Genomic DNA, 15,755 nt, shown 5'->3' with positions numbered 1-15,755 from the left:
CACAGACATGCTGGTGGGTTTGTTGGGAGATGAACCAGGCTGGCCTTCCCCAATGGGTCGCCAGGGAGGGTGGCCGCCCAGGGTCACTGGTGCCTTCAGAGCTGTGTTCTCAGTGCAGAGTGCAGTGGGCACAGAGAGGGCATGGCCTCAGACATGGGTGGGCAGAGGGCGGGCATATGGACAGAGCGGACACAGACCCAGGGCAACAGAGCAGACACAGAGTACACACAGGATAGAGAGGAGCGGGCGCGCAGCCTTGGGCACAGGGCAGCCAGCACGTGACCTGTGCCCACACCTAATAGGCAGCACCCCCTCCAAGGGGTTGCTGGAACCAGTGGGGATGCCTGCTGCACGACGGCCAGTTCTCACAGCACACAGGGGGCCTCCACGCGTGGCACAGGGGCAGCACACCTGGGAAGTGACGAGTTATGCCCTTCCCTGTGGAGGTCTGTGCTTGTGGCCCCTCACCCCTGCCCGGAGGCAGCCACCCTCGGGAGCACTGAGCACTCTGGTCTGCAGTCCACGCTGAGCCTCAGGATTGCCCATGCAGCCGAGGGGGCCATGCTGTGACATATCCAGGGGCCCCACACTGGCAGCCAGCGGAGTCACCCCAAACAGTGCAGAGAACGCTGCCACCCGACACGTGCTGGCACTCTTCACCAGGCCCTCTCTGCAGTGAGGAGCGCATGGACAGATGGACCCCATGTGGCCCCTTGGGGTGCAGTGGAGATGAAGACAGGGAGCAGGTGTGTGGTCCAGGCTCCCAGCAGTCTTAAACCTCCATGCCTGGGCCCCCTTCACCCCTACCCCTGGGACGGGCACTGAGGGATGCTTGGGCACCTTGTCCTGCGGGGTCACATGGGATCCAGGTGATGGCCTGAGGAAAAGAAGCAGCGCATTACTTACCAACGAAGAGCTCGCTGCCTCAGCCAGACCCCAGCAGGAGGCGCCAGTATCCCATAAACCTAGTATGGAGCAGCCTCTGGGGCCCCTTTCCTCCCGACTTTTAAACTCTGGTAGGTAGGGGGCATTTCTCCTGCCAGAGAACCTGATTGATGAATGTTAATAAACTGTGACGTATCTGAAGTGGCTGCAAAGGCTGCGAAGGCCTCCCTAAATCAGCTGTCAGATTTCCAGTGGAGGCTTGCAAAGCAGGGTACAGAGGGCTTACCGCTGGGTGGGCTGAAAGGAACCTTCCAGAACTTGCAGAAAAGAAGGGGTATGTCTCACTGGCCTGGGAGGCTGCCTCATGTGGAAAGAAGTGATGCCCACAGTGCTCCCCACACCCCAGGATCACCCCTAAGACACATGGCCAGACTGCTCATGGAATTTCAAACCGTCACAGAGAACTGTGCTCCAGGCCCTGTCACCGCCACGGTCAAGGCAAATCCAAGGTTGCACAGGGCATGCAGTCTTGGACACGCTTGGAAACCCCCACCCAAGTGACCTTGCCTGGAGAACGCGGCCTGCTTTACGCTGTGTCCACGGAGGGAGAAAAATGAGCTCTTCCTTTCTTCTGAGAGCATGCATTAATGAGACGGTTAAACCCAGTAAGTCTGTGCCGCTGCCCGGAGCTGACACCCAGAGATGCCCTTCCGGGTCCAGTGGAAAGTGCTTCTGGTGAGACCCACTATCGGTGAGGGCACGCATGCAAGTCCTCCTCGTAAGCCTGCAGAGGAGCCCGGGTTTCGGGACATCCTCAAAGCGAGCTTTCCCAGAAGGGGCAGAGTCAGTCACAGTTCACCCTGATGAAGTGGTGGGCCTGAGCCAGTGACACGGCCCCTGCCTGGCATGCCCATGGTCCTGCCCATGGTCCCAAGACTGAGTTAGGACACACCCATCCTTCCTCCTGCTAGAATCCACCTCAGGGTAGGGACACCCACCCAGCTATGCCCAGCTATGGCCTTTTCAATTCTTCATATGTGCCTGCACACACATCCATACAGGAATACACAGATACACAGATAGGCACACACAAACACATACACAAGTATACACACAGTCACACACACCCATATAGGCACACACGTACAGGAATGCACACGTGCACACACATACACATACAGGCACACACATACACAAATACACACAGGTATACACAGTCACACACACACACAAGTATACACACATGCACACACACACATACAGGAAAACACACCCACAAACACACACAAATATACTTGCTGCCACACAAACACGTATGCACACACACGTATACACACAGTCACCCATCCATAGAGGCACATACATGCACACACATACAGACAGGTATACACACATGCACATGATATATATAGGTATACGCACATACATATACGGGCACACACATACATATAGGCAAACACCCATATACACAGGCATATACACATATACATGCATACATAGGTACAACACATGCTCATACATGCATGTACACAAATACAGACAATACGTGCATATACAACACATCCATACACATGCATGCACATATACATGCATGTATATAAGCACTAAGAGCCTTGGTGATGTAGAGGTTACATGATCTCTGCAAGGGCAGCAGTTCTAAACCACCAGCTGCTTTGAGGGAGAATGATAGGACTTTCTACTCCAGTAAAGAGTTACAGTCTTGGAAGCCCACAGGAATAGTTCTACCCTGTCCTAAAGGTTGCTATGAGCCGGCATCGACTTTGTGGCAGTGAGTACATATATACACATTTACACACATATTTAAACATAGACACACATTCACACACACATATGCACATTTACACATATATACACATTTATACATATACATACATATACACATGTTCACATATACTCACATTTATACATATACACATTTTCACATATACACATTTGTACACACGTATATACACCATTTACGCACACATATGCACATACATACATACACACATATTCAACAGTGACAGTGAGTGTATATATATATATATACATACACACATACACATTTATATATACATATACACACATACACACATTTACACACGTATTTAGCAGTGGCAGTGAGTCTATTAATACACATACATAGTTATATATATACATATACACACATACAACAGTGGCAGTGAGTATACAGATATATACACACACATTTACACACACATATACACATTTACACACGTATTTAACAAAACTGAACAATGCACTCCCATGGGGTCGATGCCCACTCAGACCCACGGGCCAGAAGCTGGGCTGCTGACCACGGGACATCCTCGTCTACCCACAGGGCCCTTACGGTCAGAACCGACTGGGTGGCCGGGAGCCTGGCTTTTGCCTGGAAGGAGCCAGGTGTGCCACTGTTAGTGCTGGGCTGCTGACTGCAGGGCCCCGCTGAGGGGGGGGAGACGAGGCTGCCTGCCCTGCGGAGACCACAGCCTAGAGCACCCTCGAGAGGGACGCGATGAGTGAGTTGCTGGCAGTCAATTAAAGAGTGGGTTCACGTGTACATACACACACGCACATACACATGTGCTGACACCGGAGGAGGCTTCAGAGCTCTTAGGAAAAGTGCATTGTCTTTCACATCCACGTTTCCTCCTACTTTCTGAAGCTCCTGTGCATAGAATATACATCCTTTACTTACACCTATGTACAATGTGCAAGCACGACACACACACACATGCTCTATACACACATACGCACGCTATGCACATACGTGGCCAGCTGGCTTTCCAAACTGCCCCTGGAGCACATGGGCTCTTGGTCCCGCTTTGGAGCCGGCCGGCCAGTCCACCTCTGTGGCCACTGCCTTCGGAGCCAGCAGTCCAGGGGTGGCCAGCACAAACCCCACTGCAAGAAGCATCGTCCCTGTCTCCGGACAAACCCCCTCGCTGTGCATTGCACATTCATTTCTCCCGAGACCACTGGGCTCTGCTTCCCAAGCTGAGACTGCTGACTGGGCACGGAACACGGCCTCTGGACCGCCCTTGTAAACCATGAGCGTGTGTTATTCTAATTCAAGACCTGACCTCCGCCTACTCCTCAGCTGGCGGTGGGCAGCAGACTCAGGGTCACAGTTAAGCCATAAATCAAAGACCAGGAAGGGCAGACCATGGGCTGGGGCTCTAGATGGGAGGCACCCGAGGAAGGCGTGGGAATACAGAGAAGCTTTTCAGGAAACGAGTTGATTTTAAGTGAGAGATCGTTAACTCAATATCCCAGAGGCTTTGAAAAGCATCCCACAAGATGCACCTGAATTATGAAACGTTATAAACTAATTTTTTAAAAACAAATGTGTATTGACAGTTGTCCTCAATGGCTCCTAGCTGAGACACCGTCCGGTTCTCCGAGGCCGGCTGCTGGTGTGCCGTGGGCCACTCAGGACGGCTTGTCCCCCAGGGACACTCTCTTCGCTGTGACCAACCAGGCAGTGGGGTGCAGCCAGAGTGAGGCAAAGCACTGGCGTGCTGATCCTTAAAAGCCCCAACAGCTCCCCTCTCTCCCAAAATGTGAGTACTGTACAAAGAATCACAGTGCAAAATGCCTGCTTCACAACTGCTTTTCACAGGAACGCCAACCCTAGTATTATAAGGATCCTATGACTGCCTGCAGCTTGTCAGTACTACGGCTGTTCTTTCCGAAAACATGGGGTTCCTACAAGTTAGACACATCAGGGGAAGGAAGGGGGATCAAGGAAGTAGAGATTGCCTTCCCTCACTCCCTCAGCTACTCAAGTCTGACCTCCAGAGCCCTGCCAAGAGAGCAGAGGGCTTCACAGGCAAGGCCCAAAGCACTCGAGGTTTTTGAAAGCAAACGGGTTTATGTTCAGTTTTGATTTATTTTCACATGGCTTTTTGGAGCAAGGACCCACCTGTGCCTTGTACCCTATTGGGGGTGCCATTGGGGGACAGTATTTTCTCGAGCCTGCTGGCCTATGGTGGTGGTGAGAGCAGGAAGGAGGAGGGGCCTCTCCCCGGGGTGGGGGGGACTAAGGTCACAACTTGCACTGCTCTTAAATTTCCCTCCTCCAGCACAAAGTGCCAGTGTCTTGTATCAAACACTCACCAAAAGAGCTTCCGGTGACACAGCAATGTGATGACTTGTGTAATTTGGATATTTATCCCAGCATGAGCGCGCGCGCGCGCGCGCACACACACACACACACACACACACACAGAGTCAACGGTGTTGAAATTCAGCTGTCCTTCCAGGTAAGTTAGAATGCAACGCAAACAAACAAGAGAACTTCGCAAAGACAGGAGACCGTGTGTTTCGGAGCAAAGAGAATGGCCCGTGCTTCCCTGTGGAGACGGGCCCACAGGTCAGACCATCAGGACAGACGCAGGGTCTGCCAACTCTGGAAGTAACTAAGTAACTTTGGGGGTGGCCCTAAACGCCGGGGTTTGCCAAGCATCATCTCTGAGTTACTGCCCTCAGATGCCCATTTCGACGGTCCCTGGGACATGCAGGGGAGGCTTGTACTGGTGGGCACTGCTGTGACTGTCTCAGGAGGTGCTGTTGACACAGGCATCGGAGGTGTCTCAGGTGCTGGCGTTGAACTCTGACAGAGACCATGCAAGTCCTCGCCAGGGACACGGCCACAGCTTCCTGTCTGTGTCATCAGTGCCCTGCTTCTTCCCCACTGGGCGATTCAGTGGGTGGGAAGACACTGGCTGGGCTCAGAAGTTAGCGCCCTCGGGAGGGAGCTGTCCAAAGTAGTCACAGTCCCACCTAGGCTGGCCCCACCATGAAACTCCTCAGTATAAATTAGACTCCGGAGACCCACACTGCCTTCATGCAAGGACAAGAGAAGTGACCAGTGCTTTGGCCTGATGGCAGTGGGTTCGGCATTGGCTTTTTGGAATGTGCTGCGTGCTGCATGCCCAACCAGCATGTGTGAGTTCCTTTTCTGATACAAAAATGCGGAAAACAGCATTCAAGGAGCACAGGTTTATTTTACCTTAAATAGAACTACATTTTTTAAAAGGTTCAATAAGTTTAACTAAAAAAAAAAAATCAAAGATACCAACATGTTTTCTCATGGTCCCCCAAATCACCCCATAGAGTCCTTTCCACACAGCCATCTGTCATACATGCATCTATGGGATAACAGAGCCCTTGGACAGCACTCGTGTTTTCTCTCTAGAAGTGTGGTGACATTGTCTGGTGGTCTTTGTGGGGAGAGGTGTATGCATGGGGGTTGTTCTCTTGGAGGGGACAGCCAGCAACTATTTGGGAAGTGGAGGGGATTTTAATAACCACCCGATTCTGTGTTCCCAGCAGGCCAGGGTCAAGGTGAGAAGCCCTGGACAGGGCACTTGTAGCGGGTAGGTGCCCTTGCTCCAGAGCCTTCACTGTAGGAAGAGTAAGTAGTCCCAACCCTGTCCTACTTCAGCTGAACTTCCCTCCTTGATTGAAGAAACTAGCTTGTCTGTCAGGGATCTTAAGAAAGCCGGGCGGACCTGCTGCAGGACCCACACCCTCTCTCCAGCCCAGGACCTCTCCTCAGGGTGGAGGCAAGGTGAGGGTTTCACAGGGGCAAGGGGACCAGGTGGCTGGCAGGCCTGGGCTAGACAAATCTGGCACGTCTGGGACACTGTCCTTCAAGGGCCACAGAGCCAGGGAGTCACCAGGGGCTGGACTGTGGTGGCCTCAGACAAACAGGACCTGGGTTTGGACCTGCTGGCCTAGGGACAGCCCATGGGGAGGAAGCTTGGGGTTTGCACCAACAGGGGAGCATGCCTGCCCGACCTCTCAGCCTCGCAATATTTAAGAATTAGTTTTCAGTTTTAATGACTCCTTCGGTGGACTTAGGCTAGAAATGTTTTCAGATGATTAATGTTTCGGGATGAGGCCCGACTGTGGGTGGGAGAGCGGGGCCCAGACTGGTCCGGACAGGGCACTCCCAGCTTCAAGCCCTACAGCATTCGACTCCCGCCCTCACCCACAGCTCTCCAGGCTCCGGACTCACGCATGCAGACCTGTCTCTGCTTGGTTGTCCTCACCCTGTGACTTCGGCAGCAGCACTGACAGCAGCGTGGTTTGGCTGTAAGGGGCCCATCTGCTGGGGGGCCAGCGCACCCTGAAAAGCACCTGGCACCTCCTAGGGAAGGATGTGGGGGCCTGGCTAGGGCCATGAGGAACAAGGACAGACTGGCCACCTTTGTTAGAGGCTGGGCACTAGGCTTTAAAATCCCATTTGGATCAGAGGTGACCCATGGGTCAAGCTCATTTTGAAATGTCACCCCTGCCCCCCACCTCACTGTGCCACCTGCTGTGTTTGCTGAGCAAATTCCCCCCGCCCATCCTCTCTGCCACGATGCTCATCAGTGTGTGGGAAGCCTGTCCATGTTGCCTTAAGATCCATGGGTTGGGGCTGCAGGGGCAGTCACTGGGGGGCCCTGCTGGGGTGCCCACCTGTACTCCCTTCCTTCTTCAGGGTCTAGAACAACCTGCCAATGGACGCCGCTGAGAGCATGCAGGGTGAGTCATATGGGCTTCCTCCCAGGAAACCAGGGGCTATACCTTCTGCCACTGACCAGGCCTAAAGTCTCCCCATCTCCCCGAGATGAACCAAGGAATGTGACTCAGGAGCCATGTCACAGCTGCATTTTATTCAATTCCATGTCACAAAAATAGGAACCTAGCCTAAGACATCCATTTCGATCCGTACGTGTGTCAAGTCACAAGATTTCATAATAAAAAAATATTGGATCTGGGTAGCAGCCCCCACTGCTGATGGAGGGGCACTGGCCCCTCTTGGTACTGCAGTACAAAAATATGTTTCTGCCTCCCCGCGGAGGGCTGCTGGCTCTGAGCCTAGGACAGACCCAGGGACCTCAGGGGTCATCTGTATACACCCTTGACATTCTGCTCGGCAACTTACACATCCTCTGGGGGAAGGGGTCACACCACAAGGTCCCGACGGGAGAGTCTGCCCAGAAAGGACATCAAGGATGACAACATTTAACAGCTGAGACACAGCGAGGACCACGCTGCACCTCAATGCTTGCTGGGCCAGGCCTGGTGCTCATGCTGCAGCCCAGACAGAGCCTTCTGTGTGGCTACCACCTAGACCAGCAGTCACGGTTAGAGCTCTGTCCGGCAGGAACAACGGGCCCGGCAGCTTTGCAAGGACTTTGTGCACAAGGTCCTGCCAGGGAGCTCTGTGTTTTGGGGCTTGAGGACCCTGCCTGCTGTGGAAGGACATGACCTCCGCCCCTGGCCGGGCAGCGAGGAGTGCCCAGGTCAGGTTCCACCGCACTCGAAAAGCCCAAGAATGAGGTAGGACACAAACACTTCCTCTCCGAGTGTGATCTCACCCGGGGCCTCTGGCTGAAGGAAGGGCCGCTTAGACATAGAACCTGGCAAAGCCTGAGTTCTGACTCACCCGAGGGAGCGAGGACCTCAGAGGTGGTGGCAGATGAGCCCGGGACCCAGGGGGCTGTCAGGCTGAGAACGCTGCCCGGCGTGAGTGTGTCCCTCTAGTCCATGGTTCCTGCAGGGGCGGCCACTTGCAGCCCAGAGGCCGCGCGGCGCTCTCCTCTTCCTGACCGTGCAGAGATGCCACAGCCCCAGTCCACGCGCCCAAGCCTGGCTGCGGTGGTCAGTTTCTAAGCAGACCGCACAGGGCATCACATTCCTCGCTCCTATTCAGGGGCAGCAGGGGCAGCCTCCTGAAGGCACTGGCACGTCCCGGCAGCCTGACTGAGCAGAGAGGAGGCCTCATGTTGTATGACCTTAAGACAAGAAACTGTCAGTTTTATTTTATTTTTTTTCCATTTTCCTTAAACCGAAGTACTATTTATAAAATACTTTACATCTTTCTTTTATTATTTTCAAATGATAGACAAACCTCCCTAATACAAAATACTAAAAGTGCAGCAGTATAAATTAAGAGTTTGCGACCACAGTATACAAACATTACCTTCTTTATTGTACAGCTCTGGTAACGTGAGACCTTTACTCACAGCTGCTTAGGGCGTTGTGGCCAACTGCGATGTTTGTCTGCCACTGGTTTTCCCCCGATCGTGGGGCCACGGACCACACGACACTTGTCATTTCATAGAATAACTGTCACATAGCAGCTACAAACTTTTAAATAATAAAAAAAGGTCTGTTACTGACAGGTACTTGCACATGAAAAGCATGCTCTCCTTCCCAGTAAAACTTCACAATGTCGCCTGCGTGGAAGGATTCCACTTATTTATAGTAGAACAAATCTTGCTCTGAAAAGAAGCCGAAAACAAAACAAAACAAAAGCAACAACAAAAAAATCCAAACAACAAACCAAAAAAACCAACCCGGGACCCCACACAGCCAAATGTCCTCCATTGTACAAAGGCTTCTCAAAGAATGGTTGGGGTGATTATATTGTCTGTTACCCGCATAATTTCATCTTAACATGATAAATATTACAGACGAACATACTGGATTCATACACGGCGCCAGGGCATCGAGCCACTTCTTAAGAGTAGAGTTTCTAACAACGTTGTTCCAGTTTCTAACTAGCGTGAATAAGCCTGGAGCCAGCGTGCCTGGGCCCTGGGGACTGCAAGCAGCTCAGGGCCGAGGCCTGGGTGCTCAGTCCTCAGTAGTCCTAACGCGCCTCCCCTGTGGTTTCTGTGACTCAAAATTGGGTCATCGGTCCAGTTCCCAGTGACGTCAGACTCACTGGGCGGAGCCCCCCAGCGCTGCTGGGGATGGGGCGCCCTGGGCCTGGCTCCCTGCTGGTGCAGGGCTGTGCGTGGTCCTGAGCCAGCTCCAGCATGGAGGTGTGTGTGAGTGCGTGGGCGGGCTGGCAGCTAGTTGATGCTGATCTCCTTGTTGTCCTCGATGAACCTGGTGAAGGGCCGGCTGGCCCCGGTCTCTGAGCCCGCCTTGTCCAGGCCCACGGTGGGTGGGCTGCTGCCCGTGCGGGCTTTGTCCATGCCGGCGCCCAGATTGCCCAGTGGGGGGATGGCACTGCCACCAAGGCTGACGGGCAGCGGGGGGATGCCGCCGTTCTGTATGACCGATATCTCGTTGTTCTTCATGGCCAGGCCGTTGGTGATGGCCGCGGCATACTGGTTCCAGAAGCTGGGGTCCACATTCATGGCCCTTGCAGCCAGGTCCTTCTGGAACATCTCGGAGAACTTGAGGGCGTCGCCCCCTAACAGCGCCATGGGGTTTTCCACTGAGAGGCGGCGGCCTCGTCTGGCGGGGGCATTGTTCCACATGTGCGTGCCCATGTGAACCTGCGTGCGAGATGTGAGAGACCCCCCATGGTGAGCGGTGAGCACGGCGGGACCGGCACCCACCGCCATGACCATCACAAGTCACCGCCACGAGCCAGCAGGACCCCCCCTTTCCCGGGACCTTCTCTGACCACCTAAGCTCAGGTGCACTACCTCATCTCTACTACGCACCAGCAACAATGCCAACGGCCATCTTACTTGAGGGCCTCTACCCGCTGACCACTTGATAAGGACTCGCCAGGCGGCCCAGAGGCACTGGGGGGGGCGGGGAAGGGGCACGTGCTCAGGGCAGTCTTTTGGGCAGGACGCTCTGGAAGGCAGGTAGCATTCACTGGCCACGCCCCTGTCCCTAGCTGGGCTGGGCTTGTGACCAACCTTGCAGTCTGTACTGCAGGCCGCCAGGGGCCCTCGAGGGCAGCTGCCACAGGAGCCTCTTGGAAGAGGCTGCGTAAGTCAGGGGGCGAGCCCAGACGTCCGCCTAGAGCACACACCTGCTCTACCGTGCGGGAGTGGGTGTGCCAGCGCACTGGGAAGCCTTGTGCTGCTCCCTGCCCGGCCACGCCCGCAGCACCACCTTTGCCGGAGGGGCAGGGACCTCCCTCTGTGGTCCGAGCTCGCTCCTGCACGCTCACACCCCTGCACATGCAGGCTACAAGCATGTAAGGCTCCACGCTGCTGGCCTCCCACGGTGCGAGCACCCCCCTTACCTTGAGATTGCCTTTGGTAGTGAAGGCGCGGCCACAGATGGTGCAGCCGAAGGGCTTCTCGCCGGTGTGCGTGCGCTCGTGGATCTGCAGTGCACTGGCTGATGAGAAGGTCTTCCCGCAGGACTGGCAGTTGTGCTGCTTGGGGGTCCGGCGTGGCGGGGGGGCCAACAGCGGGGTGACGCCAGGGCTCAGACCTGTCTGTGGCCCAGCGGGGACCTGGACTCCGGCCGGGAGCGGGCCCCCCTCACCCAGCGCGATGGCCTTGCTGTGACCGTTGACATCCATCCTGATGACAGCTGCGGGCGGGTTGCTGCTGACCAGGCTAGGAGTTTGGCAGGGACCTAGAGCAAAGTTGGGTTCAAAGAACTGAGGAGGCAGCTCCTTGAACCTGTGCGTCAGCAAATGCTGCTTTAAATTACCCTTAGTAGAGCACCCGCGGCTGCAGGCGGAGCACACAAAGGGCCGTTCCTTCGTGTGGCTCCGGTAGTGGATGGCCAGCGCACTCTTGCAAGCAAAGGGCTTGCCACAGGCACCACACTCGGTGCGCTCACACTTACCCCGTTCTCTGGTCAGGAACAGCAGGCTAAAGGGGGCCTCCTCCTTGACCACTGGCCGGCCCGGGGTGGCGGCGGTCAGGTCGAGGGCACCTCCGTTCTCGGCCGCCGGGGCAGGGCTGTCCGGCTTCTCGGTCTTTAGTGTGATTTCCTGGGGCTCGCCCTGGTTGCTGAGCCCCGGGGACTTGGAGCGGAAGCTCTCGCCATTGCTGTGGGCAGGGGACAGGGCCTGCATGGAGGAGGATGACTCCGACGTGGCTGGACTGCCCACACTCTGGCTCTCCAGGTCGCCGGCGGCAGATGAGGAATCGTTGCTCAGCCGGTCACTCTCCCCGGACCCATTCTCCAGGGCCTTGAGGCCAGTAAGCTGTTGGCAGCCCATGGCCGAATCCATCATCTTCATCTGGTTCTCCAGGGCCGCGATGCTGGAGATGACCGAGGGCGGCGAGGGCGGGCAGGAGCCGGAGAAGGTCAGCAGGGGCTTGGAGGGGTCGCCCAGGGGCTCCTTGGGCTCCGGCTCCTCCTCCAGCGAGTTCTCGTCCATGTCGTCATCGTAGCTGCTCAGGGCGTCAGCACCCTTGTCGTCGAAGGGGAGCTCAGCATCCATGGCTTCCTGGAAGCCCTCGGGCAGTGGCGTGTTGGGGATGTGGCCCCCCATGTGCATGCGGATGTGCTGCTGCAGGACCACAGCGTTGGTGAACTTCTTCTGGCAGATGGGGCAGGAGTGCTGCACCCGCAGCGGGGGCTTGGCGCGGTGCACGCCGAAGTGCGTCTTCAGGTTGCCCTTGGTGGTGAAGGCGCGGCCGCAGATCTTGCACTTGAAGGGCCGCTCGCCGGTGTGCGTGCGGTAGTGCATCTTCAGGGCGCTCTGGCAGCTCAGCACGCGGTGGCAGAGGGCGCACTGGTTGGGGTCCGTCTTCTTGTCGATGTTCTCCACCAGCTGCTGCAGCTTCGAGGTCTCCGACGTCTGCATGGAGTCGAGCAGCCCCCCAAATGGGAACTTGGCCTTGACCTGGTCCGACAGGGCTGGGAGCACTGGGGTGGCCAGGCTGGAGGAGGGCGCGCTGCTGTCGGTGGCCGTGGTGGCCACAGGCACCGGAGCAGCAGCCGGCCCGCTGGCTGGGGCATCCCCGAGCCTGGAGCCGGGGAGGGGCAGGCCGAGGGGCTCGGTTTTGGTCAGGGCAGTTGTGCTGAGGGTCGGCTGTGGAGACTCGGCGGCCACTGGGCCACCAGACTCGGAGTTGTTGAGGCCGGGTGACAGGGAGGTGCACTCGCTGGAGGCAGGAGAGGGCCTCTGTGGAGAGCGGTTCATGGGCGTGAGGCTGGGCGAGTCGGTGAAGCCGGGCAGTGTGGGCGGGAGCTGCAGCCCCAAGGACGTGGGCACTGTGGGCAGCACGGGCTTGCTGTCTAGCCAGGTGGTCACCGGCTTCTCGGGTGGCAGGGACATCCCGTAGGGGATGCCGGAGCAGGTGGGCACATTGTCGAGGTATTCCGGCACAGGGTAGGGGTTCATCTGGATGTGGGGGTACTTCTCCTTGTGCCTCTGGAAGTGGACCTTCAGGTTGCCCTTGGTGGAGAAGCGGTTGCCACAGATGTTGCACTTGAAGGGTCGCTCACCAGTGTGGGAGCGCAGGTGGATCTGCAGGGCACTGTCGCTGCCGAAGACCTTGGCACAGAACCTGCACTTATGCTTGAAGAAAGGGTCCTCGGAGCTGGCCTTGGGCTCAAACACAGACACGTTGGGGGGCTTGCCCTTGCGGTGCTTCATGAGGGCCGAGAGGGGGTCCAGCGCGTTGGCCGTGGCCGCGATGCTGACCAGCGGGTTGGGGAAGATGACGCTGCTGGAGGAGGTCTGAGGTAGCAGTGGGTTTGGCAGATTGGACACGGAGGTCAGCAGTGTTCCGGCTCCCAGGGTGGGGGGTGGGGGTGCGCTCTGAGGCCGGGAGGAGCTGCTGCCAGTGGATGTGCACGGAGGGCTCGTGGAGGCAGGGACCGTGCTGGATGACGCTGTGGGGACACTGGGCTCCGTGGACCCCGATGGGCCGCAGCTGGGGGCACCAGGAGTGCTGGCCCCAGACACGGACTGTGAGAGGAGCGGAGGTCCCTCCAAGGTGGCTGGTGGGGCACTGGGGGGCAGCCCAGTCGTCGTGGCAGGGGAGACCCCAGCTGAGAGCTGGAGGGCAGGGTGGGCAGCAAAGCCTTGGAGCTGGCTGGCGGCAGGGCTGGGCGCGCTGGGGGTGGTGGCGGGGTTCAGGGAGGCCCGTGGTGGTGGTGGCCGGCTCATGAGGGCCACCTGGCTGCGGATCTGCTCAATGAGCTGCAACTGGTGGATCTGCTGCTGCTGCAGTGCCACCAGCTGCTCCAGGATCATGGGGATCGCCACGGCGGGGACACCGCCCCCCGGGCCCACGCCCCCTGCCGCCCGTGCGCCCTGCGAGAACTGGGCCACGGCCACCTTGGTGCTCAGCAGCGCCTCCAGGGTCACGTTGGTGCTGGGCATGCTGTAGCTGGCTGAGGCCACGGGCTCTGGTCCCGGAGCCAGCGGGGGCTTGGGGATGGCAGAGGGGCTCGGACCCGGGTATGCCGTGTCCCCCGGGCACTCCACGTCCATGGGCTCCTCGTCCTTGTCTGGGGCCTTCAGCTCAGCGGCCTCACCAGGCTCAGGCGGAGTGGCCTCCTCGGCGGCCTCACTCTCTGCTGGCTCGCTGGGAGAGCTGGCGGGAGAAGGTTCTGGAAAGGCTTCGGCAGGCGGAGGGGGCTCATCGTCATGCACGATCAGCACCAGCGGGTTGTTGGTGCAGCTCTTCTTGTGTGCCAAGAAGTCGGTCCACTTGAAGAACTCGCCACAACACCGGTCACACACGTTGGTCTCCTCACTCCCACTGCGGCTCTCGTCCCCGCTGTCCTCCTCGTCCACGCCTTCCCTGGGGACGGCTGGAAAACCGAAAGATTGCATCAGCCGGTGCCTACTGGACGCTGCCCCCCCTGAATTCTGCACGCCAGTAAAATCAATGCCTTTTATTTTGTACAAATTGCCCCACTTCAGCCATCGTGACGCGAGTGTGTGTAGTCCATGCCTCTTTCCAGCTAGCTAATCATTTTCTTAGCACCATCCATCAAATTATGAGGCCCTATCAATTGTGGATACCGCTTCCTAATGAAATTCCATAGAAGGCATTGATTTCCAATATTGCCAGGCAATCGCGCTGGATCTCTGTCGTGGACAAAGCCAGCCTTCGACGCCTCATTAGGGCCCCTCCCTCACTGCTTCCTCATTTCCAGCGAGATGAGGGTGGCCTTTGCCAGTTCGCTTAACATTGCGAACCCGCCCGTGACCTTTCAGACCCCGACCCGGTGTGCTGCGAACCACCTGTGCGAAGGCCCAGTCACCGCGTCCCTGCCCCTCTCAGATCTACACGCAGTGTCCCCCCACGGAAATGGCTGTGAAATGCTTTCGTCTGTAAACGCAACAAAGAAAACAGAAGCACTGCCCTTATCTCCACTCAGAAACTACCTCCTGGCCAGCCGGCCAGTCGACTCCCATGCCATGTCAGGTCAAGCCCACCCTTCTCCCTCTGCCAGGTTGGTGGTGACAGCCCATAACCACACAGCCTGGTCAGGGCCGAGCGTGCCAGGCGCAGGCTATGTGGCTGTCAGATACCATATTTCTCGGCAAAATGAACTGAAATTACATGTTATTGGTATTAGTCCATAGAGTTCAGCGTCTTGTTAACAAACTAGAAATTACATATTTAAAGTTCATTTACGGTGACATGTTTAACATGAGAATGTTGCAGTGAGACACACTTTCGGTGCCTATTTTCATCCGTTCCCATAGAAGGACTTAGCAAATTATATGCTTGCGCCGTAGCAGAAAACCCACTAATTGGTTACACATGTTTAATTACTAGTGCAAGCACTCACTTCCTCTGATGCCCGTTACCCTCTTGTGCCGAACGAACCACAGCCATGTTTAATGGAGGGTTCTAATTCACACCTGATCAAATAACTCGCCGCCGCTGCCGCACAGGAACGGCGGCTCCCTGTGTGCGCGGCGGCCGAGTGTGCAGTTCCCCTCTCAGGGCAGCTGCGGGGAGGGAGGCCGGGCCGCTGGGAGCTGCTTCCTGTCAACGGGCAGATGGAGTGAAGGCCACAAATCAAACCTGCTGAGGGACCCGCTGGCCGGCTCTTTGTTGCCCGGAGCTGGGTGCAGGAGAGACCTGGGCACCTCCAGGTCTTTGCAGCTGTGGTCTCAGCAAAGGGACTTGCGGGGAAGGCGCGGAGGAAGGGACACACAGCTCAGTGCTCAGCCCACA

The 15,755-nt window shown here is 56.7% G+C and overlaps 1 protein-coding gene across 1 annotated transcript; it reads right to left on the bottom strand.

The window, feature by feature from the left end:
• Nucleotides 1-7,592: 7,592 nt before the first annotated feature.
• SALL3 (spalt like transcription factor 3) lies at nt 7,593-14,687 on the bottom strand. Its single transcript, XM_045296142.1, has 4 exons — nt 14,588-14,687; nt 11,443-14,373; nt 10,886-11,226; nt 7,593-10,178 (listed from the first exon to the last, which is right to left on the bottom strand). Exons 1-4 carry the CDS (start codon nt 14,685-14,687, stop codon nt 9,747-9,749), a joined length of 3,804 nt encoding a protein of 1,267 aa, XP_045152077.1. The 3' UTR covers nt 7,593-9,746.
• Nucleotides 14,688-15,755: the final 1,068 nt, after the last annotated feature.

The sequence above is a fragment of the Echinops telfairi genome, unplaced genomic scaffold (assembly GCF_000313985.2).
Source record: "Echinops telfairi isolate 266 unplaced genomic scaffold, ASM31398v2 ScPeMD7_7400;HRSCAF=8409, whole genome shotgun sequence".
Taxonomy (NCBI): Eukaryota; Metazoa; Chordata; class Mammalia; order Afrosoricida; family Tenrecidae; genus Echinops; species Echinops telfairi.
Note: the sequence above shows the minus strand (reverse complement) of the source record. Positions and strands in the feature narration are given on the sequence as shown.